The sequence below is a fragment of the Oncorhynchus keta genome, chromosome 14, assembly GCF_023373465.1.
Source record: "Oncorhynchus keta strain PuntledgeMale-10-30-2019 chromosome 14, Oket_V2, whole genome shotgun sequence".
Taxonomy (NCBI): Eukaryota; Metazoa; Chordata; class Actinopteri; order Salmoniformes; family Salmonidae; genus Oncorhynchus; species Oncorhynchus keta.
In genome coordinates this window covers 74,366,691-74,394,219 of record NC_068434.1, presented here as the reverse complement: position 1 = coordinate 74,394,219, position 27,529 = coordinate 74,366,691, and the positions used below count along the sequence as shown (strand labels likewise).

Here is a 27,529-nt window from a genome sequence, read left to right as displayed (position 1 = left end):
AGGGGTGGGAGGGCCATCAATAAAAATCTAGAGGGTTCCAAAAAAAGAAGCACGTCCATCTTCTTGCATTACATATTTACCTCATGTTTCATGACTGCATCAGTTGCAGTGACAGCCTAAAATCCCTCTGCATTTCTGACTTGAGGGCTGAAATGAGATCGCACAACCCCCAAGAATGTCACGCTAATTGAAGTCGACAAAAATACTAACAGCGTTCTTTTGAACTGCTGACATTGTACAGGGTGGATTAGGGAGCGTATATTAACAGGTGACAGGCGAGGCTGAACAGTGGTGCTGCACACGGCCTGGCTGTCACAACAGCCCTGGTCAGACTTGGGCTTTCACCAAATCAGAATGGAGGATGGAGAGCGTGACAGACACAGAGGCCTGCTACTGCTGCCTGTGTATGAGAAAACCACTCCATTAAACATGCATATATCGTCTTCCACGTCTAGAACACTTCCGATGACAACTTTTTTCAAGCACTAATCAACTTCCCCTGTTCTCCAGTAGCTGAATTTCCTCTTCACTTTAGTTTGCACAATTCATGCACCTTAGTTGGATTGAGGCAGCGCCATTGTTCCTTTCTCTAATCACAGGCAAATAAAATGGCCATGAAAAACATCTTTATTTAGCATGTATTTCTTCCAATTTCTTTACAAAGTCAATATATTTAGAGACACATTAATCACAAACAATCCTTACGAAAGTAAAAAAACAAAAACAATATTGACATCTTAAAAAGTGTGCTGACTTGAATTTGAAATGCTTAGGACATTCCTTTAGAGAGATGAGCAAGCCTACACAGACTAACAGAAGACTAAAATAAAAAGACTTCAGAATTGGGGAGTTGTACAACCTGGTGCCTACATCTCCATGAAGCAGACAGTCCAATGTCACCGCATCATTTACAGTGTCTTCCCTACTATACCAGACTAGATGTTACTGCAATAGTTTATATATTATGCAGCACAACACTTAAAAAAGTCATTAAAATGTCCAGATACCGGTCATTCTTTTGAAAAGTGTTAGCAGTAGATCAATTGGCAGTAAATATATAGTGTACATATTATTTGCGATATATCCTCTATGCAGAGAAAGCTGACCATACACCTCTGCAGTGCTCACACTAAACAAATAAAAATGGCTCATGCCATGAAATGACCTTTGTCGAAAAGCACCCTCTAAAACTACCTTGTTTTTCCATGTGCATTTATCATTTTTTAAAATTCATCAGTTCGAGATAAATGACATGGGATATATTATCTCTACGGGTGTTCAACATATTACACATCCCCTCACCCTGTGCTTGGCAGACAGCAGTCCTGACTCACCATGCTACATTAAAATTTAGCACTGCTGTGATTTATATACACTGATCCCAGATCAGCCAAAGAGCCCACGGGGCCTCCGACTCGAATACAGCAGCAGTGGACATACACAGACTAGTCATCTCTGTCGCACAGTGGATTCATCAGCGCACAGTGGATTCTGTCTAGTCAACCAATGAGCACACACCTCAAATCTCACCACTTCAAATCAGCATTTAGGAAAGGAAACAATACAGGCGCCCAACCCCACACCACCCTACAGAGATCAACAACAACCTTCAGATAGTTCTATATGGACAGATAAACTCTATGTCTCCCCTGAACTAGAAGATGCTGGGTATGTATGGGTGTCTGGGGGTTGCTGGGCCACAGCCCTGTCCGGTCAGAGACTGCCGATGTTGGGGAAACTCTTGAGCTTCTCTGGGAAGTCGTCCTTGTAGAGGACTGGGTCTGCACGGTGTTCCACTACCTTGAGGGGCATGGTGCCGAAGACCGACGCAAACTTGTTGATGCACTCCGATCTGGGGAAGTGTACAGGGATTACCGGTGTTAACATTGAGGCAATCAACCACAGAAAAAAAAACACGTCCAGATATTGTATGTCCACTACAACCTCTATGAATATTGATTTGGCATATACACACCGTTTCTAGAGTTGCTAGGCGATGAGCATGCTCAGTGCAGGACTTACCTCTCTACCATGTGTGTCTGGTCCAGGGACAGACCGTCAATGGCTGTGCACTCAGGGCACTTGAACTTCTTCCTTGGGGTCACCTAAATGGAACCAGGACAGGGACCGTTACAATCTACCATTGCTACACAACTAAGAAACATACAGTACAGAATCTACTGTGTGGTGAGATCAAATCCCTGTGCTGATGAGACAAGTCTATAACCATCACAGTACTGCTTGAAGGGATACTTAAAGGGATCTATTTCTCCAGAGTCAGATGAATCTGTGGATACTGTTTTTATGTCTCTGCATGCACTTTGAAGGATGTTGCTAACTAGTTTTAGTGCAATTGTTAGCATGTTAGTAGATACCATAGACTTCCAACCATTGTGCTAATGCTAGTTAGCATTGGCTTGCAAAACTACCTCCAACTTCCTTCATACTGGAGACGGATGCATAAAAATGTTATCCATGAGTTCATCTGACTCTGGGGAAGTAGATAAAGGACTTCATTGCCCAAATCCCGAAATATCTCTTTAAGTTACAGTTCTCTAGAATGTGATAAACCCATTAGATGAAGTCTTGCTAGTTGTGACAGCAGGTCCAGCAGTGGTTGTTGCAGCAGAGTGTGATTGAGGGCTGTTGCGCTGAGGGAGGATGTTGTGCTGCTGTATACCTGAGTGGTCATTAAAAGGCCACGGCATGCTGCTTGCATACCGAGGAGAAACAGCAGTATGCTCATTAAAGGGGTGATGTATGGCCTTCCTCCGTCTCACCCACCCCACCAGTCCATCTTACTCCAGACAGGAGATCAGTTCTGAGGAGGACGTGTGGGAGATATGTGGGGTGGGGGGGTAGCCTACTGCAGGCGCAGAGAGATGGAGGGAGTAGGCATGGCTTTGACGGTGGGGTGAGTGAGCCCTGGTGAGCTTAGGAAAACATAGTCAGAGGGGGAGTAGCAGTCAGTGACACCCAGATAAGAGAGGTTAAGGCTGGGCTTTAGGGGCGGTCTCTGCACCTGGACAGTCACTGCGTTGGGGAGGTATCAGGGGGCACAGAGGGGTGAGAACTGATCAGAGACAGAGCCTCTATCAGGACAGGACTGGAAGAAACAAATATTTCTGCAATCTGGGACTTTTCCACCTCTGTGGAATTAGAGTTACAGCCTTCAGCTTCCTGCTATGTGGTGCATGTTGTAGAACTGCTCCTACTGAGATATTAACATAGCTCCGTCCCAAAAAGACCCCATTGACTAGGAAGTTCACTGATTTGGACCAGGGCCCATAGGGTTCTGGTCAAAAGTAGTGCACTATTATAGGGAATAGTATGCAATTTGGGACGCAAGCCATGGCTCTGGTGAACATACAACATTGAATTTGACCCCCTAAGGACCTAATGTCAGCATAATGGGTTGGGTAGGACTGTTGTGTTCAGATGGTGGGACAACGTTGTGCACTGTTCTGTACCTTTATGGGGGCTTTGCCAGTGATGTTGGCCACCAAGAAGTTCATGGCGATATCCTCACAGTTCATATGAGCATCCACCCAGTTCTTGATGTCTCCTGGCATCTTGTAAGTGTACAGGTAGTTAAAGTACTGGAAAGGAAAGAAGCCAATGTTACTCAACATCAAAATCAGCAAGCAGTGGAAACTACGAGCAGATATAAATACTGAAATACATTTGTCATCCTACTCACTGGTGACATGATAAATGAGTCTAACCTCTGAAAAGAAGGATGTGTTTTCTCAGAAGTATTTGCTTTGAATCAAAAGGAAAGCTTTTGGTTGACAGTGAGACAGATAACCTAACCTCACCTATGACTCTTCCATCCTAACCCTACCCCCTCCCCATACTGGGCCTGGCAGGGGGACAGAGGGAGGAGGGGCTTCTGTCTGAGGCTAACCTTGTGGTAGAAGGCTGCTCCAGTCAGAACCATGGACACCTCGTTGGTCCACTCGGACTCGTACTTCCACTTCCCCATCTCGTGGTCCCACAGGTGGAGCCGACCCGGGTACCCCACTAACCGGTCTGGGAACTCCCTCCACACCTGAGGGACATGGCAGGGAAAGAGACGGTTAGACACAAATTACAGCTTTTCCAGGAATTTGGGGAAAGTTCCAAGTTAATGGAATTAGGCAACACTAAAAACATTCCAAGTAGCCTCCTTTCACCTTCTTCAAGGTAGTGCTAGATGACCGCCATCACGGAGATACTTTGAGCCCCAAAGTTCACTTTAAAGAGATGAAAGCTACAGGCCCTCTCTGTGATGGGCAGAGACGTGTGTGGAGACTGGATACCGGAGCCCAGCAGCCTGTCCCGCTATTGGACCCAGCGAGAGGCAGTAGAGCCAGACAGCCTTCCTTCCCCACAGCAGCCTGCCTCTCATTTCATGTCATTATCCTCAAATTGTCCTCAATTGTCTCAATAGGTCCTAAATGCCTTCAGGTGAGTGCCAAGCTGGGCTGTAGGCATGGACAGCATCAGCTCTGGCCTGTCACCATATGTCACACATCAAACATATCTCCAGCACCCGGCAGCCGCCTCACAAATACCACTACTGGAGGCTGACTTAAGCTCCCTGGATGAGTTTAAACTCTGGGGTCAGCACTAAGTGGCCAGCGTTTACCTGCCAGTATGAATGCACTAAGCCCAAGGTCAAACATTTGGGGAGACATCTCCCAGGCGAGATACAGGGTATCCTCTCTCTCACCTCGTAGCCAAACTGCAGTTCGTCAGATGTCAGCATGATGATGTCATCGTCAATGGCCAGCACGGCCTCAGTCTCGATCTCGTCATAGGGGAAGAAGCGGTTGCTGAGCTTGTTCTCTTTGGTGCGCACCACCTTGAGAGGCGCTGCAATCTTCGGCCATAGAGAATCTAACCGAGGGACAGAGACCAAGGGAATATGAGTGATAAGACTACATTATACAGACAGGTCAGAGAATCTAACCGAGGGACAGAGACCAAGGGAATATGAGTGATAAGACTACATTATACAGACAGGTCAGAGAATCTAACCGAGGGACAGAGACCAAGGGAATATGAGGGATAAGACTACATTATACAGACAGGTCAGAGAATCTAACCGAGGGACAGAGACCAAGGGAATATGAGGGATAAGACTACATTATACAGACAGGTCAGAGAATCTAACCGCGGGACAGAGACCAAGGGAATATGAGGGATAAGACTACATTATACAGACAGGTCAGAGAATCTAACCGAGGGACAGAGACCAAGGGAATATGAGTGATAAGACTACATTATACAGACAGGTCAGAGAATCTAACCGAGGGACAGAGACCAAGGGAATATGAGGGATAAGACTACATTATACAGACAGGTCAGAGAATCTAACCGAGGGACAGAGACCAAGGGAATATGAGGGATAAGACTACATTATACAGACAGGTCAGAGAATCTAACCGCGGGACAGAGACCAAGGGAATATGAGGGATAAGACTACATTATACAGACAGGTCAGAGAATCTAACCGAGGGACAGAGACCAAGGGAATATGAGGGATAAGACTACATTATACAGACAGGTCAGAGAATCTAACCGAGGGACAGAGACCAAGGGAATATGAGTGATAAGACTACATTATACAGACAGGTCAGAGAATCTAACCGAGGGACAGAGACCAAGGGAATATGAGGGATAAGACTACATTATACAGACAGGTCAGAGAATCTAACCGAGGAACAGAGACCAAGGGAATATGAGGGATAAGACCACATTATACAGACAAGTCAGAGAATCTAACCGAGGGACAGAGACCAAGGGAATATGAGGGATAAGACTACATTATACAGACAGGTCAGAGAATCTAACCGAGGGACAGAGACCAAGGGAATATGAGGGATAAGACTACATTATACAGACAGGTCAGAGAATCTAACCGAGGAACAGAGACCAAGGGAATATGAGGGATAAGACCACATTATACAGACAAGTCAGAGAATCTAACCGAGGGACAGAGACCAAGGGAATATGAGGGATAAGACTACATTATACAGACAGGTCAGAGAATCTAACCGAGGGACAGAGACCAAGGGAATACGAGTGATAAGACTACATTATACAGACAGGTCAGAGAAATCCATTCTATCAATGCAAATGGAGACCTTGGCAAACGGGTCAGTTAGCATTGTGTGCTACTTGAGAAGCTGCAAGACATTAAATAAACTGAAAATTACGTCCACACATTCCAAATCTGACGGTATATATTGCATCACCCACCTACACCTAGGACATCAAACCAGACTGACAGTTTTCTAGGTCAAACTAACATTTAGACTTCAGTTGAAGAGGAGTGGAGTTGGGTTGCCATCAAGGGAGATGTTTCAAAATGGCAATCCTAGTGGAAAAGTACGCTAGCAGTAAAACTACAATCACTGACTCGAATCGCACCGCCAACTTGAATCATGTGCAAGCCTGACCACACCAAGATTCCTCTTCCTCTTTTTAAAAAGTAGTGTTTAGTGAGCTTGGGAAGTGTCCATGGCACGGAGCAGTCAGACAGATGGCACAGAATGCGTCACCCCAAGGCTCTAACTGGGGCCTGACAAGCAGGCAGCGCTCCCACCGACGAGCTCTGAACGTCTCCACACTCAACTGTCAACGGGAGAACTGCTGTGATATATTCAAGTGCTTTCCTCTCACTTCCCCCCTCTTCCTTTTCCAAAGATGAGCAGGGAGATGAGTGCAGTGCAAAATCAGCTTAGATCTGATTGAATCAGTACAACCTGGCCTATTCTTTTGGTATCGGTTTGCACACACATACTGAAACATTTTCTGGCTGCTGGAAGCACATCTACTTTGCTTCTCATTTTGGGACATTTTCCTGGGCTAACCAGGAGATCCTCTCCACTACAGAAAAACAGAATCCTTCTGCAATCCCCATCTCTCCTGTAGTTACCTCTGTCTCCATGCTCTGCAGCTCCATAACTATCTTTGACCGATGAGAAAAACAGGTTTCTTCAGGTCATGAAGCTAAGATTGTATGAGTGAACAAATAAACTGAAGTTAATCCATGACATCCAAACACAGTACAATCTCTGTGCATGTCAGAAGCAGAAGATAAAATACAATTCTATGTTGTGGACTTTATCTTAGTACTCCAAGACTTAGGCTCCCAAGCAGCACCTTGTTAAAATGCCAAACTCGCAGGACTTGAGGCGGCAGCTTATGGCCACTTGAAATAAACACAATCAGGCCTTGTGAGGATGAGGAGGAAATCCGTCCTCATCCCAAGCAGAGACCCTGAGTTGACCCATGAACGGCCCCTTGTTAATTCTAATGGGTCACAAAGCTCTGGCCAGGCTCCACTGACGCCTCTAATCAAAGGCTACACTGGGCCATTAGAGTGAGCTTCAAAGTGGCCCGCTGCTTCATTACATTACACAACTCTATGCAGAGGATAGATTTCATTCCCTGCCGTTCCCTGAGCTGTCAGTGTTAAGGGGCACCATAAACAGCCGCATACCTAAATCGCCTTGTTAAGAGGAATCATTAGAGCGAAAGCCACAATAAATAATGACTAATATCAGCTTACTCTGAAACATCTCTAATGGGCTCTAAATGAGGGCTGTGGCAGGAGGACAGACAGGCAGCACTAGCAGAACACTGCACAATGTTTGATGAAGTGGAGTGTCTGTAGTGGACAGTATATCAACATGAATGAAAGGCCTCTACGTCGTCTGGCTTGCCAGTACCGAGGAGACCTGTTGACATCAGAAGGTTAGAATGAGGTGGCTGCTGCAGCACCGAGGGGGGTGGGTAGGAGGATGTTTTTCTGTCTGACCGGCAGCAACATGCCACGGAGCTGTTCCAGTTTCCTGATTCTCAACATGAAGCAAAGCCAGAGAGAGGTTTGGCTCCAGCCTCGAGCATGTCATGCTTTTCAGGGTCTAAACTTATAGAGAGACAGGTCTTGGCTGCTGAAACTGTTATCACTCATCTGGTACACATCAAGAGCTCCATTTTGTGTATTAAACCATGGCATGGTGAAATAACCACTTCTTCTCACATCAAGTTGGCAGTTAACATGGAGTGTTCAGCCACTTTCCCATTCCTTGTGTGTATCGATCTGCCAACTTCAGTCGATCTCTCAACAGAGAACATATATTTTGACTCTATGGTAGCTATGAAGTAAGGCAATCTGACAGAACACTAATATCCCATCTTTGAATATCCAACAAAGCATCATCGTTGTTACTGAAAAGGTTAACTCATGAAAACTCCTATTGCTGGTGTGCTTGTTTAAGGGTAATATTTGAATCAATAATGGGTTTAATGAACAGTATGGGGAAGGGAGGATCAGAATCAGAGGTGTATTCACTAGGAACCAAACAGAAGAACATCTACCAAAATGGAGAGGGACTACCTAAACCTGTCCAATAACAAACTTATTTTAGTCCACCCAAAAAAAAATTGTTGCAAAATGTTACCCTACAGTGTGCGCTAATGAATACCACCTAGGGCTCACCTTCAGGGGGACTCTTATTCTGGTTGTTCCACACCACTAGTAGCTTGGCCAAGCTGGGAACCTTGGAGATCTCAGTGATGACCCGGAAGAGACTCTCGATGCGGTCGTAGGTCAGCACCACAGCAGTGAACCCTGGGGACCTCGGTGGGATGAGAGGCAGGAACAGAGGGCTGTTCACACTCGACCACTTCTACAGAGGACAAGAGACCAAAAAGGTTAGTCACTCTCTCCTACAATGCAGACGTATGCCTTCATCTGTCTGCCATCCTGGCCCGCGTCACATTTTCCATCGTGATTTAAACATGCCATTTCATTTCTTGATTCAGCAATGAGGTCACCTGCAGTGATTTCCAGACAATGGTTTTTACTAGGGAACAGGAATCATCTATTCATTAATTTGAAAGATGAATAGACTCACAAAAGGGAATGCCAAGCACCCAGTGTGAAGTGATCTGGAATGCCAAGCACACTATAAAAAACAAGCGGTAGCTGAGCTGCTTCAGCACAGCTTAGAGAGTGTGTAAGACTGAGACAAAGAGCTACAACCTCATCTCAGGTACATGTGTAAGTCTCCTGCTGTTTCTACACTGCTGCTTTGGGATGTTATAAGTGATGTTTTGTCATGAAGCTCTAGTGAGCTCCATGCAGCAGGGGTCCAGATGAGTTCAAGAGGGGGGGGGCAGGGTGGAGAGAGGGAGGCAGGGCGATGCAGGCGACTGTGTCAGCGGCTGTCTACTGCCAGTGTGGGACTTGGCTCCTCTTCCTGGCCCCGTCTTAAAATGGCCCGTTAACTCTGGAAGATGCACAGACCCAAGCCTAGATCAAGTGACGCTGTAAAAGAAAATACTGGCACGAGGAGGCACACACACACGGAGACAGAGAAACACTCAATCCAGACCTCTGAACTAACATATAGACAATTGACATTGAGTAATGCAATTATACAAGAGTAACAATGTCAACATGCAACACGGGAGACTCACTGGAGCAGCTTAAAGTGCTCTACAATGCAGGTTCTCTCATCTACAGGGTCAACTTCAACGCTACCGTTCTCTGTTAGCAGGAGCATTATGTTGACTGGATGATGTGGTTTTAACCCTTAATTAACTGTCAAACACTACAACAGTAGCATAACTAAATAAAGGAGGTTGCAGCTGACTTAATCAACTGTATAAAAGGCCCCAAAAGCCTCCAGACCTCCACTAGAGACATGTGCTAACCTCATAGGGAGGGATTGGAGATTTGAAATAAAAGTATGGGCTTCTTGAAGTGCTTCTCTGTTCTGCTGCAGACAGGTGACCACAGACAGACTGGTGTTTCTGTGGCTCTTCCAACGGCATCCACCATGTCTGTCACCATAAACATAGTCACCTCATATACCCTACATCAGTCAGTCCTCACCAACAAAACAACTCAACTTCTCTGTGGTGGTGACACACTGACATACAAGGAGAGGGGGAAATAATTAAACTAAACACTGTGACACATAAGTGGTGAGATGAAGAGAAGAGGAAAGGGACCACTTAAGTCATTTGTCAGATGACATAAACATGATGAAAGAAAGACAGCCACTTCTCCAATGTTAATTAGTTAAATTGAGTTCACTGCTTACAATGATCAATTTACACAAAACAGGAACATGCAGCCATTTGGGTGATTTAGGCTACACATTATTGTGGTGATGTTAGGAAAAGTAAATTGATGCAACTCATTGTAAGCATCCTCATAATACAACATCGAGAACAACATGGCATTTGAGTGTTTGACAAAGTGTTTTCTCCTCAATAACAAACGATTTCCCATGGCAAAGTGGGAGTAACAGCAGCTCCGGTGAAGACTGGAGGCAGGCCCATCTAGCCAGCAGGGGGGCGTTTGATTTGTGCGGTGTGTAGTTTGTATGCGTGATGATTGCATACCAGGGATTAGGAGAAGCAGAGATGGTGCAGCCGTCACATCTTCTCTAGAGTCCTGATATGAGCACATTCACAGAGCAGGCTTCGTCTGCTCTCTACCAGTGAAGGTATCGTCTGGCCAGGTTTCTAGGCCCATTTAACTTTATTGGGATAGGGGGCAGCATTTTCACTTTGGATGAATTGCGTGCCCATAGTGAACTGCCTCCTACTCTGTCAAAGATGGTAATATACAGTGGGGCAAAAAAGTATTTAGTCAGCCACCAATTGTGCAAGTTCTCCCACTTAAAAAGTTGAGGCCTGTCATTTTCATCATAGGTACACTTCAACTATGAGAAAATAGTTGAGAAATGAGAAAAAACAAATCCAGAAAATCACAATGTAGGATTTTTAATGAATTTATTTGCAAATTATGGTGGATAATAAGTATTTGGTCACCTACAAACAAGCAAGATTTCTGGCTCTCACAGACCTGTAACTTCTTCTTTAAGAGGCTCCTCTGTCCTCCACTCGTTACCTGTATTAATGGCACCTGTTTGAACTTGTTATCAGTATAAAAGACACCTGTCCACAACCTCAAACAGTCACACTCCAAACTCCACTATGGCCAAGACCAAATAGCTGTCAAAGGACACCAGAAACAAAATTGTAGACCTGCACCAGGCTGGGAAGACTGAATCTGCAATAGGTAGGCAGCTTGGTTTGAAGAAATCAACTGTGGGAGCAATTATTAGGAAATGGAAGACATACAAGACCATTGATAATCTCCCTCGATCTGGGGCTCCACGCAAGATCTCACCCCGTGGGGTCAGAATGATCACAAGAATGGTGAGCAAAAATCCCAGAACCACATGGGGGGGCCTAGTGAATGACCTGCAGAGTGCTGGGACCAAAGTAACAAAGCCTACCATCAGTAACACACTACGCCGCCAGGGACTCAAATCCTGCAGTGCCAGATGTGTCCCCCTGCTTAAGCCAGTACATGTCCAGGTCCGTCTGAAGTTTGCTAGAGAGCATTTGGATGATCCAGAAGAAGATTGGGAGAATGTCATATGGTCAGATGAAACCAAAATATAACTTTTTGGTAAAAACTCAACTCGTCGTGTTTGGAGGACAAAGAATGCTGAATTGCATCCAAAGAACACCATACCTACTATGAAACATGGGGGTGGAAACATCATGCTTTGGGGCTGTTTTTCTGCAAAGGGACCAGGATGACTGATCTGTGTAAAGGAAAGAATGAATGGGGCCATGTATCGTGAGATTGAGTGAAAACGTGGCTGGGTTTTTCAGCATGACAATGATCCCAAACACACCGCCCGGGCAACGAAGGAGTGGCTTCGTAAGAAGCATTTCAAGGTTCTGGAGTGGTCTAGCCAGTCTCCAGATCTCAACCCCATAGAAAATCTTTGGAGGGAATTGAAAGTCCGTGTTGCCCAGCAACAGCCCCAAAACATCACTGCTCTAGAGGAGATCTGCATGGAGGAATGGGCCAAAATACCAGCAACAGTGTGTGAAAACCTTGTGAAGACTTACAGAAAACGTTTGACCTCTGTCATTGCCAATAAAGGGTATATAAAGTATTGAGATAAACCTTTGTTATTGACCAAATACTTATTTTCCACCATAATTTGCAAATAAATTCATAAAAAAATCCTACAATGTGATTATCTGGATTTTTTTTCTCATTTCGTCTGTCATAGTTGAAGTGTACCTATGATAAATTACAGGCCTTTCTCATCTTTTTAAGTGGGAGAACTTGCACAATTGGTGGCTGACTAAATATTTTTTTGCCCCACTGTAAGCATATTATTATTACTATTGGATAGATTACACTCTGAAGTTTCTAACACTGTTTGAATTATGTCTGTGAGTATAACAGAACTCATATGGCAGGCAAACTTCCAAACAGGAAGTGGAAATTCTGGGGCTGGTTGATTTCCAACTCATCGCCTTTTATTTTATTTTATTTATTTATTTCACCTTTATTTAACCAGGTAGGCTAGTTGAGAACAAGTTCTCATTTGCAACTGCGACCTCGCCAAGATAAAGCAATAGCAGTGTGAACAGACAACAGAGTTACACATGGAGTAAACAATTAACAAGTCAATAACACAGTAGAAAAAAAGGGGAGTCTATATACATTGTGTGCAAAAGGCACGAGGAGGTAGGCGAATAATTACAATTTTGCAGATTAACACTGGAGTGATAAATGATCAGATGGTCATGTACAGGTAGAGAGAGATATTGGTGTGCAAAAGAGCAGAAAATTAAATAAATAAAAACAGTATGGGGATGAGGTAGGTAAATTGGGTGGGCTATTTACCGATAGACTATGTACAGCTGCAGCGATCGGTTAGCTGCTCAGATAGCAGATGTTTGAAGTTGGTGAGGGAGATAAGTCTCCAACTTCAGCGATTTTACAATTCGTTCCAGTCACAGGCTGCAGAGAACTGGAACGAAAGGCAGCCAAATGAGGTGTTGGCTTTAGGGATGATCAGTGAGATACACCTGCTGGAGCGCGTGCTACGGATGGGTGTTACCATCGTGACCAGTGAACTGAGATAAGGCGGAGCTTTACCAAGCATGGACTTGTAGATGACCTGGAGCCAGTGGGTCTGGCGACGAATATGTAGCGAGGGCCAGCCGACTAGAGCATGGTGGGTGGTATAAGGTGCTTTAGTGACAAAACGGATGGCACTGTGATAAACTGCATCCAGTTTGCTGAGTAGAGTGTTGGAAGCAATTTGGAAGCAAATAGATGACATCGCCAAAGTCGAGGATCGGTAGGATAGTCAATTTTACTAGGGTAAGTTTGGCGGCGTGAGTGAAGGCTTTGTTGCGGAATAGAAAGCGGACTCTTGATTTGATTTTCGATTGGAGATGTTTGATATGAGTCTGGAAGGAGAGTTTACAGTCTAGCCAGACACCTAGGTACTTATAGATGTCCACATATTCAAGGTCGGAACCATCCAGGGTGGTGATGCTGGTCAGGCGTGCGGGTGCAGGCAGCGAATGGTTGAAAAGCATGCATTTGGTTTTACTAGCGTTTAAGAGCAGTTGGAGGCCACGGAAGGAGTGTTGTATGGCATTGAAGCTCGTTTGGAGGTTTGATAGCACAGTGTCCAAGGACGGGCCGGAAGTATATAGAATGGTGTCGTCTGCGTAGAGGTGGATCAGGGAATCACCCGCAGCAAGAGCAACATCATTGATATATACAGAGAAAAGAGTCGGCCCGAGAATTGAACCCTGTGGCACCCCCATAGAGACTGCCAGAGGACCGGACAGCATGCCCTCCGATTTGACACACTGAACTCTGTCTGCAAAGTAATTGGTGAACAAGGCAAGGCAGTCATCCGAAAAACCGAGGCTACTGAGTCTGCTGATAAGAATATGGTGATTGACAGAGTCGAAAGCCTTGGCAAGGTCGATGAAGACGGCTGCACAGTACTGTCTTTTATCGATGGCGGTTATGATATCGTTTAGTACCTTGAGCGTGGCAGAGGTGCACCCGTGACCGGCTCGGAAACCAGATTGCACAGCGGAGAAGGTACGGTGGGATTCGAGATGGTCAGTGACCTGTTTGTTGACTTGGCTTTCGAAGACCTTAGATAGGCAGTTTGGGTCCAGGGTGTCTCCCCCTTTGAAGAGGGGGATGACTGCGGCAGCTTTCCAATCCTTGGGGATCTCAGACGATATGAAAGAGGTTGAACAGGCTGGTAATAGGGGTTGCGACAATGGCGGCGGATTGTTTCAGAAATAGAGGGTCCAGGTCGTCAAGCCCAGCTGATTTGTACGGGTCCAGGTTTTGCAGCTCTTCCAGAACATCTGCTATCTGGATTTGGGTAAAGGAGAACCTGGAGAGGCTTGGGCGAGTAGCTGCGGGGGAGCTGTTGGCCGAGGTTGGAGTAGCCAGGCGGAAGGCATGGCCAGCCGTTGAGAAATGCTTGTTGAAGTTTTCAACAATCATGGGTTTATCGTGGTGACCGTGTTACCTAGCCTCAGTGGGCAGCTGGGAGGAGGTGCTCTTGTTCTCCATGGACTTCACAGTGTCCCAGAACCTTTTGGAGTTGGAGCTACAGGATGCAAACTTCTGCCTGAAGAAGCTGGCCATAGCTTTCCTGACTGACTGCGTGTATTGGTTCCTGACTTCCCTGAACAGTTGCATATCGCGGGGACTATTCGATGCTATTGCAGTCCGCCACAGGATGTTTTTGTGCTGGTCGAGGGCAGTCAGGTCTGGAGTGAACCAAGGGCTATATCTGTTCTTAGTTCTGCATTTTTAAATGGAGCATGCTTATCTAAAATGGTGAGGAAGTTACTTTTAAAGAATGACCAGGCATCCTCAACTGACGGGATGAGGTCAATGTCCTACCAGGATACCCGGGCCAGGTCGATTAGAAAGGCCTGCTCACAGAAGTGTTTTAGGGAGCGTTTGACAGTGATGAGGGGTGGTCGTTTGACTGCGGCTCCGTAGCGGATACAGGCAATGAGGCAGTGATCGCTGAGATCCTGGTTGAAGACAGCGGAGGTGTATTTGGAGGGCCAGTTGGTCAGGATGACGTCTATGAGGGTTCCCTTGTTTACAGATTTAGGGTTTACCTGGTGGGTTCCTTGATGATTTGTGTGAGATTGAGGGCATCTAGCTTAGATTGTAGGACTGCCGGGGTGTTAAGCATATCCCAGTTTAGGTCACCTAACAGAACAAACTCTGAAGCTAGATGGGGGCGATCAATTCACAAATGGTGTCCAGGGCACAGCTGGGAGCTGAGGGGGTCGGTAGCAGGCGGCAACAGTTAGAGACTTATTTCTGGAGAGAGTAATTTTCAAAATTAGTAGTTTGGGTTTGGGTATGGACCTGGAAAGTATGACATTACTTTGCAGGCTATCTCTGCAGTAGACTGCAACTCCTCCCCCTTTGGCAGTTCTATCTTGACGGAAGATGTTATAGTTGGGTATGGAAATCTGACTTTTTGGTGGCCTTCCTGAGCCAGGCTTCAGACACGGCAAGGATATCAGGGTTAGCAGAGTGTGCTAAAGCAGTGAGTAAAACAAACTTAGGGAGGAGGCTTCTGATGTTGACATGCATGAAACCAAGGCTTTTTCGATCACAGAAGTCAACGAGTGAGGGTGCCTGGGGACATGCAGGGCCTGGGGTTACCTCCTATTCACATCCCAGTAAGATATGGATCTGTTCGCACTTCCTACGCCTTCCACTAGATGTTATTGTGTGTATATATATATATATATATATATATATATATATATGATAACATCCTGAAGATTGATTCTCTACTTTGTTTGACCAGTTTATTCGAACTGGAATATAACTTTTTGAAGTTTGGCCGAGTTCGCCTGGACCGGCGCCAGCTTTTGGACATGTGAAGCAAAAGTAGCTAATTGGACACTAGTAATGGACATTATCGAACAAAACAACGATTTATTGTGGAACTAGGATTCCTGGCACTGCATTCTGATGAAAGATCATCAAAGGTAAGGGAATATTTATGATGTAATTTCGTATTTCTGTTGACTCCAACATGGCGGAGAAATGTTGTGTATTTCTGAGCGCGTCTCAGATTATTGCATGGTATGCTTCTTCCGTAAAGTAAAAAAAAAAAATCTGACACAGCGGTTGCATTAAGAACAAGTGTATCTTTAATTATATGTAAAACATGTATCTTTCATCAAAGTTTATGATGAGTATTTCTGTTATATGATGTTATATGAGCATTTCTGAACATGGCGCCAATGTAAACCGAGATTTGTGGATATAAATCTGCATATTATCAAACAAAACATAAATGTATTGCGCAACAGGATGTCCTATGAGTGTCATCCGATGAAGATTATCAAAGGTTAGTGATTCATTTTATCTCTATTTCTGCTTTTGTGACTATCTTTGGCTGGGAAAAATGGCTTTGTGTTTTTTTGGATTTGGTGGTGATCTGACATAAATATATGTTGTGTTTTCACTGTAAAACTTTATTTAAATATTTTTTTATTTGTATTTATTTATTTCAAATCGGACACGATGGGTAGATAAACATCTTGTTAATCTTTAATTTGCTGTATTGGACTTGTTAATGCGTGAAATATTAAGTTAAATATTTCTAAAAAATATTTTTAATTTCCCGCACTACCTTCTCAGCGGAATGTTGGGGGGTTCCGCTCGCGGAAATTTTAGATGTCCCCTAGAAACCAAAGGTCAAGATAAAAAGTAATCAGTTGCCATCATATGAATATTCATTACTATGCAGGATGTCATTAATTGGACCGAGACCACCCTTGAGCAAACCACGGTGTGTTGTTTAGTCTGCACCAAATTGCGAATAGTGTGTTCACACCATTCCAGACTAAGGGAGAAAACACACCAGAGTTCAGAAGAAGAAAACACTCCAAACCAATCTGATATGAAAGCCCCCTAAGGTACAAAGTCTCCAAACCTTCAGCCACCTTTCAGAGGCTGAACAGGTGACTACCATGGATTACCCGTTTGGTATCTTACAACTATGCCCACGGCCGAACAAAAAGCATCCTGTCTGTCCCTCCCTAGCCTGAAAACCCTTCTAAAAGGCACTGCTACGAGCAGAGAGCCTGTGAAATGTGCTTTCAATTATGACCCCGAACGAAGGATACAGAACAGCAGAGAAAAAAAGCTGCTTGATTTATTTAGTGTCCTGTTCCAATTCTGCTCGACGTGTTTCCACTGAATACGTAGAGATAGCACTTCTCTAGCATTGGAACGGTAACAGGTCTGTGGCCCTGCACAATTAACCTCTTGTGAGCAGGGGCTGAGACAGCACACCTAAATGACGATTGGTTGGGAAAAAAGGCAGACAGGAGTTTCTGACAGAGAGAGGTGGGTAATGTCAAGTGTAACTGTTGATTAACCAACGACCCACTCCGAAAAAAAGGCAACACCGGCTGTGATTGAGCAGTTGGCTTGAGTAGAAAGTAATTAGACCGGAGGTCTTGAAGAGCTTTGATTTACTCTGAGAAGCCAAGTGTGGTAAACATATCTTCAGTCAGAGTCAGTGTGACTTGACCAACAGACCAACATAACCTGACTGGCTCACATATCACCAACCATTGGTAGGACAGGGTATGGCTGTCCAATAAGGAGGAACATGGGCCCCCCTTCTCTACCCCACAGACAGACAGAGGAAGGGCGGAGCTGCATGTGGTGTCTTTGGGGACTGCAGCAGATCAGGCTGGGCTGATTAACAGCCCCTGAGAGGTGGTAGCTGAGCCAAGCTGTCTGCATCCCCACACTCCCACAACCACAGAGAGGTTACACACACACTCCTTAAACAGTGTTCTCTCACACATACACAATGACTCAAACACTAAGGCATGTATTTTTCACCACATTGGAGGCATCCTCCCAGTGCAGAACTGCTGACAAACACACTGGCTGTTTCAGCAGTACTTGCTGTTTATCAAGTTGCCAAAGACCACATGTGTGGAGAGAGGGACCTATAAAGAGGAAGCTGTCCTGCCGATACACCGGGAAAGACATACCAGGGAAAACTGTGTCATATCTGCCACTGAGGGAGTCAGTCACTGTGTTGTGAGGCCAGCACAGTAGTGTCAGGCCACACATCAATACCACACACTGCAGACTGCACCCCCATAAATATGACTCGTATGTTTAAGAAGATTCAGTGGTTAACCACAGTAAAAAATACAATAACATTAGTGGTGTAGGCTGGAGGGGCATAGATTATAGCAGGCTCCAGTGGAAGACTGATGTATCCAATCAAGTTAAAACACATCTAGCCTAAAAAAACACATATTTCCACTCTTTAAAGACCTAGCAACTAGAGGGTTACTCACCACCACAGGGGGGTTGTTCCACTGTTCGTAGGTGCGGGCAGCATAGGGGTAGATGCGGTCATTGATGATCTGAAGCGTTGTCATGCCGATGGCCTTCATGGAGCTGAAGTAAGCGTCCCAGAACCAGCGGGCCTGAGGAGAATAAAGTTGTTTTGGTGTAAAAACATACGGTCTGGGCCCTGGACAAACAGACAAGCTGTCATGAACGTGAACACACATTTAGAAGGCATCCCAGTGACTGGAGAACAGGAAGGACTGCTCTAGATGGTTAGAATCTCTAACATCATGTCCTACAGCAGGCCAAGGCCTTCTACAGCTCACCTGACTTTCAAAGCACAGGGCAGCCAAATATCAACCTGGCCAGTGGTTCCAACCTCTGTTACTGTACCACCAACTTAATTTTACTCTGCCAGGGGTACCCATGAAGTACCCCATCATGTGCATTTTACCAGACCTATGGTCTCATGAGTCTTCTCAAGTACCCCCAGTGGTCCTAGTAAACCTGGTTGGGAACCCCTGCTTAAGTCCCAATGGGACTAATACATGCTCATCCAAGATATATGCAAACTATGTACATATCTACCTTTAGTTGCACATCAAAAATGTATTTAAGTCAATTCACCACCAGTCCATGGTAACAACAAGGAGCATTACAGTGCCCGAGGGGAAGGTGTAGCCCAGAAGTCAATCATATTTCAATGCAGATGTTACTAGTACAACATCCCCAGGCAGCACCCCAGCTTCCCTGGTGCTCCCCACCCACTGATCCATTAAGAGACAGCTATGGAGGGAGGAGCCCATAAGAGTTAATGATCCTTAAAACAGAAATGTCTCCTGCCAGGAGGCGCCATGTCAGTGTGACCCGACTCCACCTCAGCAGGTCCTAGGTGACCCTGAGTGCAGCACTCTTTAACAAGCACATGTCGGAGGTACATACTGGACCCCTCAACTCCATCTGACATTTGACTGGTTATCCAGAGCACACCCTCGAAACTCAAGATATTAATAGCATATTTGTTGGGTGAGAATAAGACCCCCAGCTGAAGAAGTTCACCTCTGTTTGGGATTAGGTGCAGAGGAGGATCAAGCGACGAACAGACAACGGTGCACAAAATGATAACTACAATTCAGCAAACACAGTAATAGCATAGGGTGCTACAGCTTAGCCAATGAGCCAACCGTTTTGTTAGTGCTGTGGAAGTCTTGGCCTGGCTACAGGGCACTGTCCTTCCATAGCAGTGGAGCAGCTTGTCCTAGTGTTTTTGTTGTCGTATGGTCCACCGAGAGCTCTCAGCAGCACATGAGAAGGAACCAGACCCCACTCCACACCCTTAGTCCCCTTTAACACTGGAGAAATACAAAAACAGCGTTTATTTTTATGGAGGGGGTGAGGAGTATTCAAAAAGACTTTCTAATCTCAGGGGAACCCAACGGCCCATAAATCAGCCAGTGATGAAAGTTTCCTTTCCGACCGGGAGGCAAAAAGCAAACTGCTCCGGCCGCTCCGCCCCCTCCCAGCGCCTGCAGGAATTTTTATGAGGGAAGAAGAGACGGAGTCACAGCAGAGAAAAAGGGCAGAGGGCTCTGTTTCACTGCAACACTGTCGTTCCCTTCCTCTAACATACAACGCTGGGCATAAGAGGCTGAATTCTCTTTGAGGTGTTCTTGGACTTGGACCATAAACAAAATCAATCAAATGTATTTATATAGCCCTTCTTACATCAGCTGATATCTCAAAGTGCTGTACAGAAACCCAGCCTAAAGCCCCAAACAGCAAGCAATGCAGGTGTAGAAGCACAGTGGCTAGGAAAAACTCCCTAGAAAGGCTAGAACCTAGGAAGAAACCTAGAGAGGAACCAGGCTATGAGTGGTGGTCAGTCCTCTTCTGGCTGTGCCGGGTGGAGATTATAACAGTACATGGCCAAGATATTGAAAAGTTCATAGATGACCAGCAGGGTCAAACAATCATAATCACAGTGGTTGTAGAGGTTGCAACAGGAGTAAATGTCAGTTGGCTTTTCATAGCTGATCATATCAGTTTTGAATGGATGGATTTGGCTAATCTTTGCTACTGCAACTAAAATAAACGTTATTACGTGCGCCTCTTAATAAGATATAAAGTGTAAAAGTAAAGTTGTCATGGTGAACAATTCTTCATTTAACACAAACTTGCTTAGATGGCCATTGTAGTATTACCATGATGAAACTCAACTGATCATCAATAGTGGTTCCTGTGGAACTGAGAAATCATACTAGAAGCCAGAATTTCACGACCAGGGTCAAGGGAACAACCCAGTCTACCATCTCTTTCTCTAGCTATACTCTACTGTCCGTCAACTCCTTTTAGACAGGGAGTGTTCAGACAGGATTACATTGGACTTGGTACTTTTGCTGCAGCCCTGTGATTGACAAGTACTCCTTTCAGCTGTACTGATCTAACAAAGCATGTATTCTATTCCTAGGGTCTGACAAACAAGGCTCAGAGGAAAGCCTCAGGTGACCACCACTAACATTTAGCAGCTGTTAAGCACTTAGCTCACAATTTGGGACCTATGTGGATGCTACCACATCAAATGTTGAAATCCTTTTTTCCTCCTGAAATGATGCTGCTGGCTACTGATGGAATAGGAGTTTTACATTTGACCTTAGTCGTGAGGCCCTGTATAACTGAGACAGAATGTCTCAATTATCATTCAATTCAGGACTTAGTAAATCACACAGATAGTCAATCAAAGCTGACATGGAGTCATCATGAGTAAGGCTGTGTTACTCTGACATTTTTCCCACTAATTGGTCTATTGACCAATCACATCAGATCTTTTTCACAGCTGATGTGATTGGTCAAAAGTGAAAAAACCTGGTCCCTGACCAATTAGTGAAAAAAAGATCAACATTGTGTATTTTAGTCATACTAGTCATATGGTCAGGGACCTTTTAAACCCATAAAGGATGTAGATGAAAGTGTGGAATTCAGAACCGCTGAGGAAGACAGTGAGTAAATACTTCACTCCAGCTCTTCAATAAGATCAATCAGAAAAGAAAAAAAAGAGCTCCTACAGCACTTACATTTTTTTAAAGAGAGAAGAAAAAAAACTATTTTACACACATCCAAATTAGTTAAGAGTTGACAATGTGTTGTCTATACTACTGAAAATGTAGAGTCTTTATGGGGGACCAACTCAGTGTCCTCTCCTCTCCAGCCAGCGAATGTGAGTGAGGAGTCTCTCCAGATGTGTGCAGGTGTGGACTGATATGGAATGGGCTCTACAGCACCCCATAAATCCTGGATAAGATGGGCCTTTGTGCGCCGGCCCTACCCCACCCTTACACGTCCTGAGCCCAGCTCCAACACCCTCCTCCCGCCAGTCCTGCAGGGGCCACAGGCACGCACATGGCTGTGACATAACTACGCCTCACCTTCCCCTGGCTTAAGATGTATTCACTACTCAACTCAGACCAATATGATGTGGTTGTATTCCTCTGATCTCCAGTGAATTGTTCATGTTTATTATCAGTATTTGTTTTACCCCAAACAAACTACAATCCTTCCCCTTATCATCAGTCCTCATCTCTACTAAGAACCTTTTCCTGACAGTCCTGCAGCTATGAAAGACAACTGATTGCACCTCTCATAGCTAAATTCCAAGCCCTAGACACAGACAGACTGACAGAGAAACACTAAACAGTGGATAAGCATGTCAGATCCTCACAGCCACAGAGACAGGAGGAGGACCCTCAATGGAAGACATGTTCAAGGCTTGGCAAATGAAACAACTCCAACAGGGTTTCTGAGCTGTGGGGCTGATATGTCTGTTTGGCCAGTCTAATTGGTAAATGGACTAGCGTTGATACAAGGGAATGAGAAACAGCTTGGACGTGCAGAGCTCTCTGAGGGCTTTCACTTCTGTTTATTGAGGCTAAGTTGGACCAGTGAAAGGAGGGGATTTGTCATTGATTTGGCTCGACTGAAACTAACACTGAAGAACATTTATAAGAGCTTTTTATCAAAATTAGATTGTCTCATGTTCTCAAACAGACAACAGGACAGAAACTCTCATCCTAAGGGCCCATTACAACGTGTCTCTCACCCTTCAGTCTGCCTGTGTTATGGCTTCCATTGGGCCGACAGTGAGGCACGCGTCTCACAGGTTGGAATGGGAGCGTGAAAGTCAACTCCGTTGACCCCGTCTTCACACTAACTTAACCTGAGAGGGCCGGAGGCACTTTCTCCTGAGGCGTATTCATCTGGAAATAGACCATTACTACAACTCTATAAAGAGTGCATTTCCCTATATGTGCATATAAAAATCCCCAGCAAAGTGATTCAGTCTATTTGAATGTTCGCTGAAGAAAAGCTGTGATCTGACTGTCACCTGTCTTTGCATCTCCTCCACCTGCCTGTGAGGGATACTCTTCAAGATGGTGTACATCTCTGGGAGCTTCTCCTCTGGAATGACCACGGATGCCCTGTACAATACACACACAAATGTCAGTCAGTATCAATGGCAATGGAAAAAATGGCCACTGGTATTAAACTAGATCAGAAATCACAATACGAGCTCAGAAAATCTAATGCTGAGATACATGTTGAAGTTGGTTGGAGTGAGATCATGAGCAGTGTCTTAGTGTACCTCTTCCAGTCGAGGACCTCAGAGAAGGGCAGGATGTACGAGTCTGCTAGGACGACAGGGACACAGCCAGCCTGCAGCACATCACTGAGGGTGGCCTGTCCCAGCCGAGCCCCGCGCAGCACCACACAGAACGACGACTCCTGGGGAACACAGATTACCACGAGGTATTACACAATCATAGCCATATCAACTGTACATGGTTTTATGACATGGCTGTCTCCAAACTAAGGACGCATAGACGGGTCAAAAACAGACTAACACAATATTAGTGAGCAGCTTGTGTTTGGTCAGAGTGTGATAAAATGACTGTATGAACTGTCGATGTTGCCTCCCATATGGAAGAGTTTAGGGTGGGGAGGGCAATGTCATGGTGGACCAATTACAGACGTTAAAAGTATACAAGCAGGCAACGTAAAATATTATTCTAAAATACAGGCACCACTTATAGCGAACCTTTCCAATGTCAGAGGTGGAGAAGGGTGGTTTCACTGAGATTCTGCCGCCCCACCCCTCCACCCCCTCTCCTTGGTGGGACATCTCCCAGATGTGCAGCTATGCTGCACCCATACCAGATGATAAGCGCACTTCCTGTCTAGACAGGCCAGAGACGGGCTGGAGATGCACTCTGAGCAGACAGACAGTGCAGAGAAGCACACCGGTTGACTGACTGCCACAGACATTGCTGTCGTTTCCCAGGTATACCCTGCATAAAGTTACCCACATAGACTGCTAGAATTGACCTAAAACAGCTGAGCAGAGCCCTCTTAAATGCATTTAAGTGAAAATGGCCATGCTGATCTGTTAAACAACAATCTCCCCCTAAGCTGTGTAATGTCTACAAGTGTGTGTACATGTTAGTCTAAATGGTAGCAGGTCTCTGTGTGCGTCTCACCTGGAGGATCTGGGGGTAGTCGAACACCTGGCCCTTGTAGCAGCGTTTCCTCGCTGAGGCGACTCCCTGAGAGAGGTTGCTGCACTTGTCCAGGAGGAGCAGAGCCTCCCCGTTCTCCTCCTTCAGCCTCTCCAGCTCTGCCCGGTACTCACGGTGGATGGCCGTCTGAGACGACAGAATGAAGTAGCGCCGGGGCCTGCAGCCGGGACGGGGACACCATTAGAAATCATTTAAAACTCTGTGACTGATGATGGTGACTCTAAAAGATAACTTCCCAAATGTTCCCATTGTCACATGAAGTGATGATGCCTGTTGTCTTGCTTGAGGAAGTGATAAGAGCCCTATGCTATGAGCTGAAACAGGGTGGTGGTGTTGCTGCTCACCCAGGCTGTCTCTCGGGCAGCTCCACGTCTGCAGACAGAGGGCTGTACACAGGGATGCTGACGTCATAACCCTGCCTGTAGGTCCACGTGGAGAAGCCTCCCCCTGCAAGCAGAGCCCTATAACACACACAAAACAAACACACGTATCCAATGTTACACCACTGTCACATAGGCTTACATAGTTAAGACGGAGAGAAGAGACAGCTATACAGAACTTTGCAGCAAGACAATACATGACAGATGTGCAGATGCCCTGGCTGTTTCTTGTCATATCTGCTTAACAATGCTATTGAGTAACATGAGGATCATGAGAAGTATTCACATGGATCCTTTAGGAAATCTGTGCATGTAATAGTTATATGAGAATGACGAACAATCTTTATGGCATCCTACCTGTGGATGCAAGCAAAACCTCACCTCACACACACACAGGCCTATATATACACACACACAGCTGGTTCTGATGAGGCCCCATGCCAAATGGAGCACAGCTGGATGAGCCCAGGAAATTCCCTACAGCTCCAGATAAGTGTTCATCGTCTCAGGGCTTTCTGTTCACAAAACCCACCTTTTCCACCCAAAAGGAGCGAGCAGCCAAGAGCAAGGCTGGGAAACATGACCTCTCTCTGTGGCAGTAAATACAAGGAGATTAGGATGTCTGTCCGCTCAAGGCCGCTAGAGGTTCTGTCATCTCTGGACTACTTTTAAGTAGTACTTTCATCTTAGTTTAATATTTTTCAAGCCCCCTTGTAATTATATGCAAGTTCTGTAGTTGTGTTGGAGATAAAAGATGGAATTGAATCTGGATTATCTAGTCAAGTCAAACGACAAAATATGGAGCAAAAAATTAATTCAAACTGAGTCAATTTAACAAAAACGAGAATAAAAATACAACTATTCTCTGAACATAACATCAGACTAAGGACATGTAAGGAAACTGAAAGCTAAGATAACACCAACACCATGCTTCCCTCTAGTGGTGTCTTGGTAGAACAAAATGTGCCTGGCAGTAACTCTGCTAACAAACACTGATCACTCACACTAGAGTAAATATTGTCTGGAAGGTTGGTTGATGAACCATAAAATGAAAATGTGAGTTTATCCAACAACATTCATTGTAATTGACTTTCATTTTTCCTGTGCTGGGTTTATTAAGGTTACCTGTCTCTTGGTACATCAAGGGCTGTGTTGTAGTCTGGAGGTCCTCCAGGTAACATGTTGAACAGAAGGTGGTTCATCCCTTTGTCCCACCTGGAAACAAACATCTTTAAGGGTCAAAAACCTACAAATGTGTGCACTTAGATATCTGAAATGGGCTGATAGATCAATGTGGTAGATGAGAGGTGAGAGCAAGAAGGACAGAAGGTAAAGAAGGATACATACATATGAAGAGAACTCCCAGCTTCGGGGTGGAGGAGATAACAGTGCAACCCGAGTGGTGTGCAGGAAAGGTTACCTGGGGAGCATGGCCAGAGCCTGGGCAGTCTCCCGGATGCGCAGAGAGTTCTGATTGAGCACATCAATAGAGGGCACGAACAGGCATGCCCTGGTGACGTCATCAGTGTAGAACTCACTGTCGGAGATGGCACTGAGCAGGTTATTGTACTCTCGGGACAGGCCTGTGCTGCTTATGGGCACTCCTACCTCATCCACAAAACGCTGCAGAGGATAGATGTACACCTGCCAGACAGACACAGTCATTTCTGATGGTCCACTTTAGCTGCTGTTGGATATAGAACATCCTTCAAGCCTTCAATCATGTGGTTCAAAATACAAGGTTCAGAGACTAACAATTGCATTTGAAACTAACTTCACATATCTGTAATTTGTGACGTGATGGAGACTAGGCTCACCTTGATTCTATTCTTAGGGTTGTAGCCACATCGATACACATCAAAACAAGTGTGCATTCTGCAGCTAAGGTCCCCTCTCTCAGGAATAGGGTTGGAGACAGGCAGTCGGATGAGAGGTGCATCGTGCACGCTGCGTCGGTCCAGGCCCCAGTCTGCCGTTGATTCGATGGAGTGTGGCCAGAACTGGAACATCCCTGTGGCGATGAGTCCCAGCAGCACCACAGAGAACAGGGTGATGTAGTAGATGCGGTGCTTGGTTTTCATCCGTGGAATCAGAGCCGGGCCCCGTGAACTGTACTTTCCAGACGCGCACATGCTGAGCCTGACCATTCAACCACTTTGAGAGAGAGCGAAATATTAGCATGGCTCCTGGTCCATTGACACACTGCCGGGGTATGTATCAACAGTCTAAAATGGCTTCCTCTCCTAAAGGAAATGAAGCCATTTTAGACTACTGTCATAGTTACAGCAATAAATAAACAAGTTAATGTAACGTTACTTGGCCTTGCCAAAACGAGCCAAGCAGGTCTCGTTATACAAAACTACATGACAACTTAGAATACTAGCTGTCAATCAATCAAAGGCATTCTAGTGAGGTAAAGCTAGCTAACGACAACAGGCCAAACTGAACTAGCTAATGTAGCAAACCATATAACTTAAAATACTCTGGCAGCAAATTAGCTAACTCAATTTAGCGAGCAGACTGGTTGGCAAGCTACATTAACGTTCAATGATTTCTTAACTGATTCGCTTTAAACCAACGTATTTTCGTCGGTGTTTATTATAAAACACCACGGAAGAAATGTATATAGCTAGCTAACATCACACTTCAAAATAAACCGAAATCTTGAAAAGTAAACGCAAGTAACGTTAGCCAGCTAGCTGCAAGCGTAGCTACCTACGCGTTAGCTGTGTAGCAGGTTTAGCCAGCGGCAGCAGACTTTGATTTGATCAGTAAACTTACCTTCACGCTTGACCGGTGCAGAGTCGATCACAAACTGTTAATTCATACTCTCTTCTTAGCTAAGCGGCAAGCCAATCGTGTATAGTTTCTATACATTTAACGTTAGGTAGATAGCTAATTAAACGTTGTTGATGTTATCGTGTGAATGATTTGATTTCCGGAAGTGGAACCCTTCTTCGCCTGTCCAAAAAACCGTGGGCTACTCTGCATGCACTGGCTGTAGTGCCACCTACTAAGGCGGGGTATCACACCCACCCAGTAGCATACAGATGCATCTTTCACAAGGTTCGTTGTTTTTCTCTGCTGAATTAATTATACCCTCTTTAAATTGATTTGTGAATGGCTAGCTATAACCTGGCATGAAATACCTATATACTAGTTCTACAATTAACACAATAATACTTTATAATTTACATGTGAATATTTACTTGAATGTGCAATCAACGGAAGCATGTCCTCAGACATCCAGATAGTTTGAAGTGTTCTAGGCCCTAAAGCCAGCTGACATCTGGGCTGTTTGGTATCAACCTACAGATGTTTTCCCACTATTCTCCACTGCCCAT

At 45.2% G+C, this 27,529-nt stretch overlaps 1 protein-coding gene across 2 annotated transcripts; it reads right to left on the bottom strand.

Moving 5' to 3' along the window:
* Positions 1 to 609: 609 nt before the first annotated feature.
* On the bottom strand, positions 610 to 27,159 carry LOC118394191 (exostosin-2). Of its 2 annotated transcripts, none has more exons than XM_052462557.1 (15): positions 26,967 to 27,159; positions 26,003 to 26,428; positions 25,606 to 25,829; positions 25,311 to 25,400; positions 24,150 to 24,266; positions 23,767 to 23,962; positions 22,875 to 23,014; positions 22,617 to 22,710; positions 18,244 to 18,375; positions 8,495 to 8,684; positions 4,715 to 4,881; positions 3,908 to 4,051; positions 3,471 to 3,599; positions 2,023 to 2,105; positions 610 to 1,852 (listed from the first exon to the last, which is right to left on the bottom strand). In XM_052462557.1, exons 2-15 carry the CDS (start codon positions 26,330 to 26,332, stop codon positions 1,714 to 1,716), a joined length of 2,175 nt encoding a protein of 724 aa, XP_052318517.1. In that variant the 5' UTR covers positions 26,333 to 26,428; positions 26,967 to 27,159; the 3' UTR covers positions 610 to 1,713. The 2 variants fall into 2 exon arrangements, with proteins under 2 accessions (XP_052318517.1, XP_052318515.1); XM_052462555.1 differs by having other exon boundaries at positions 26,003 to 26,339.
* Positions 27,160 to 27,529: the final 370 nt, after the last annotated feature.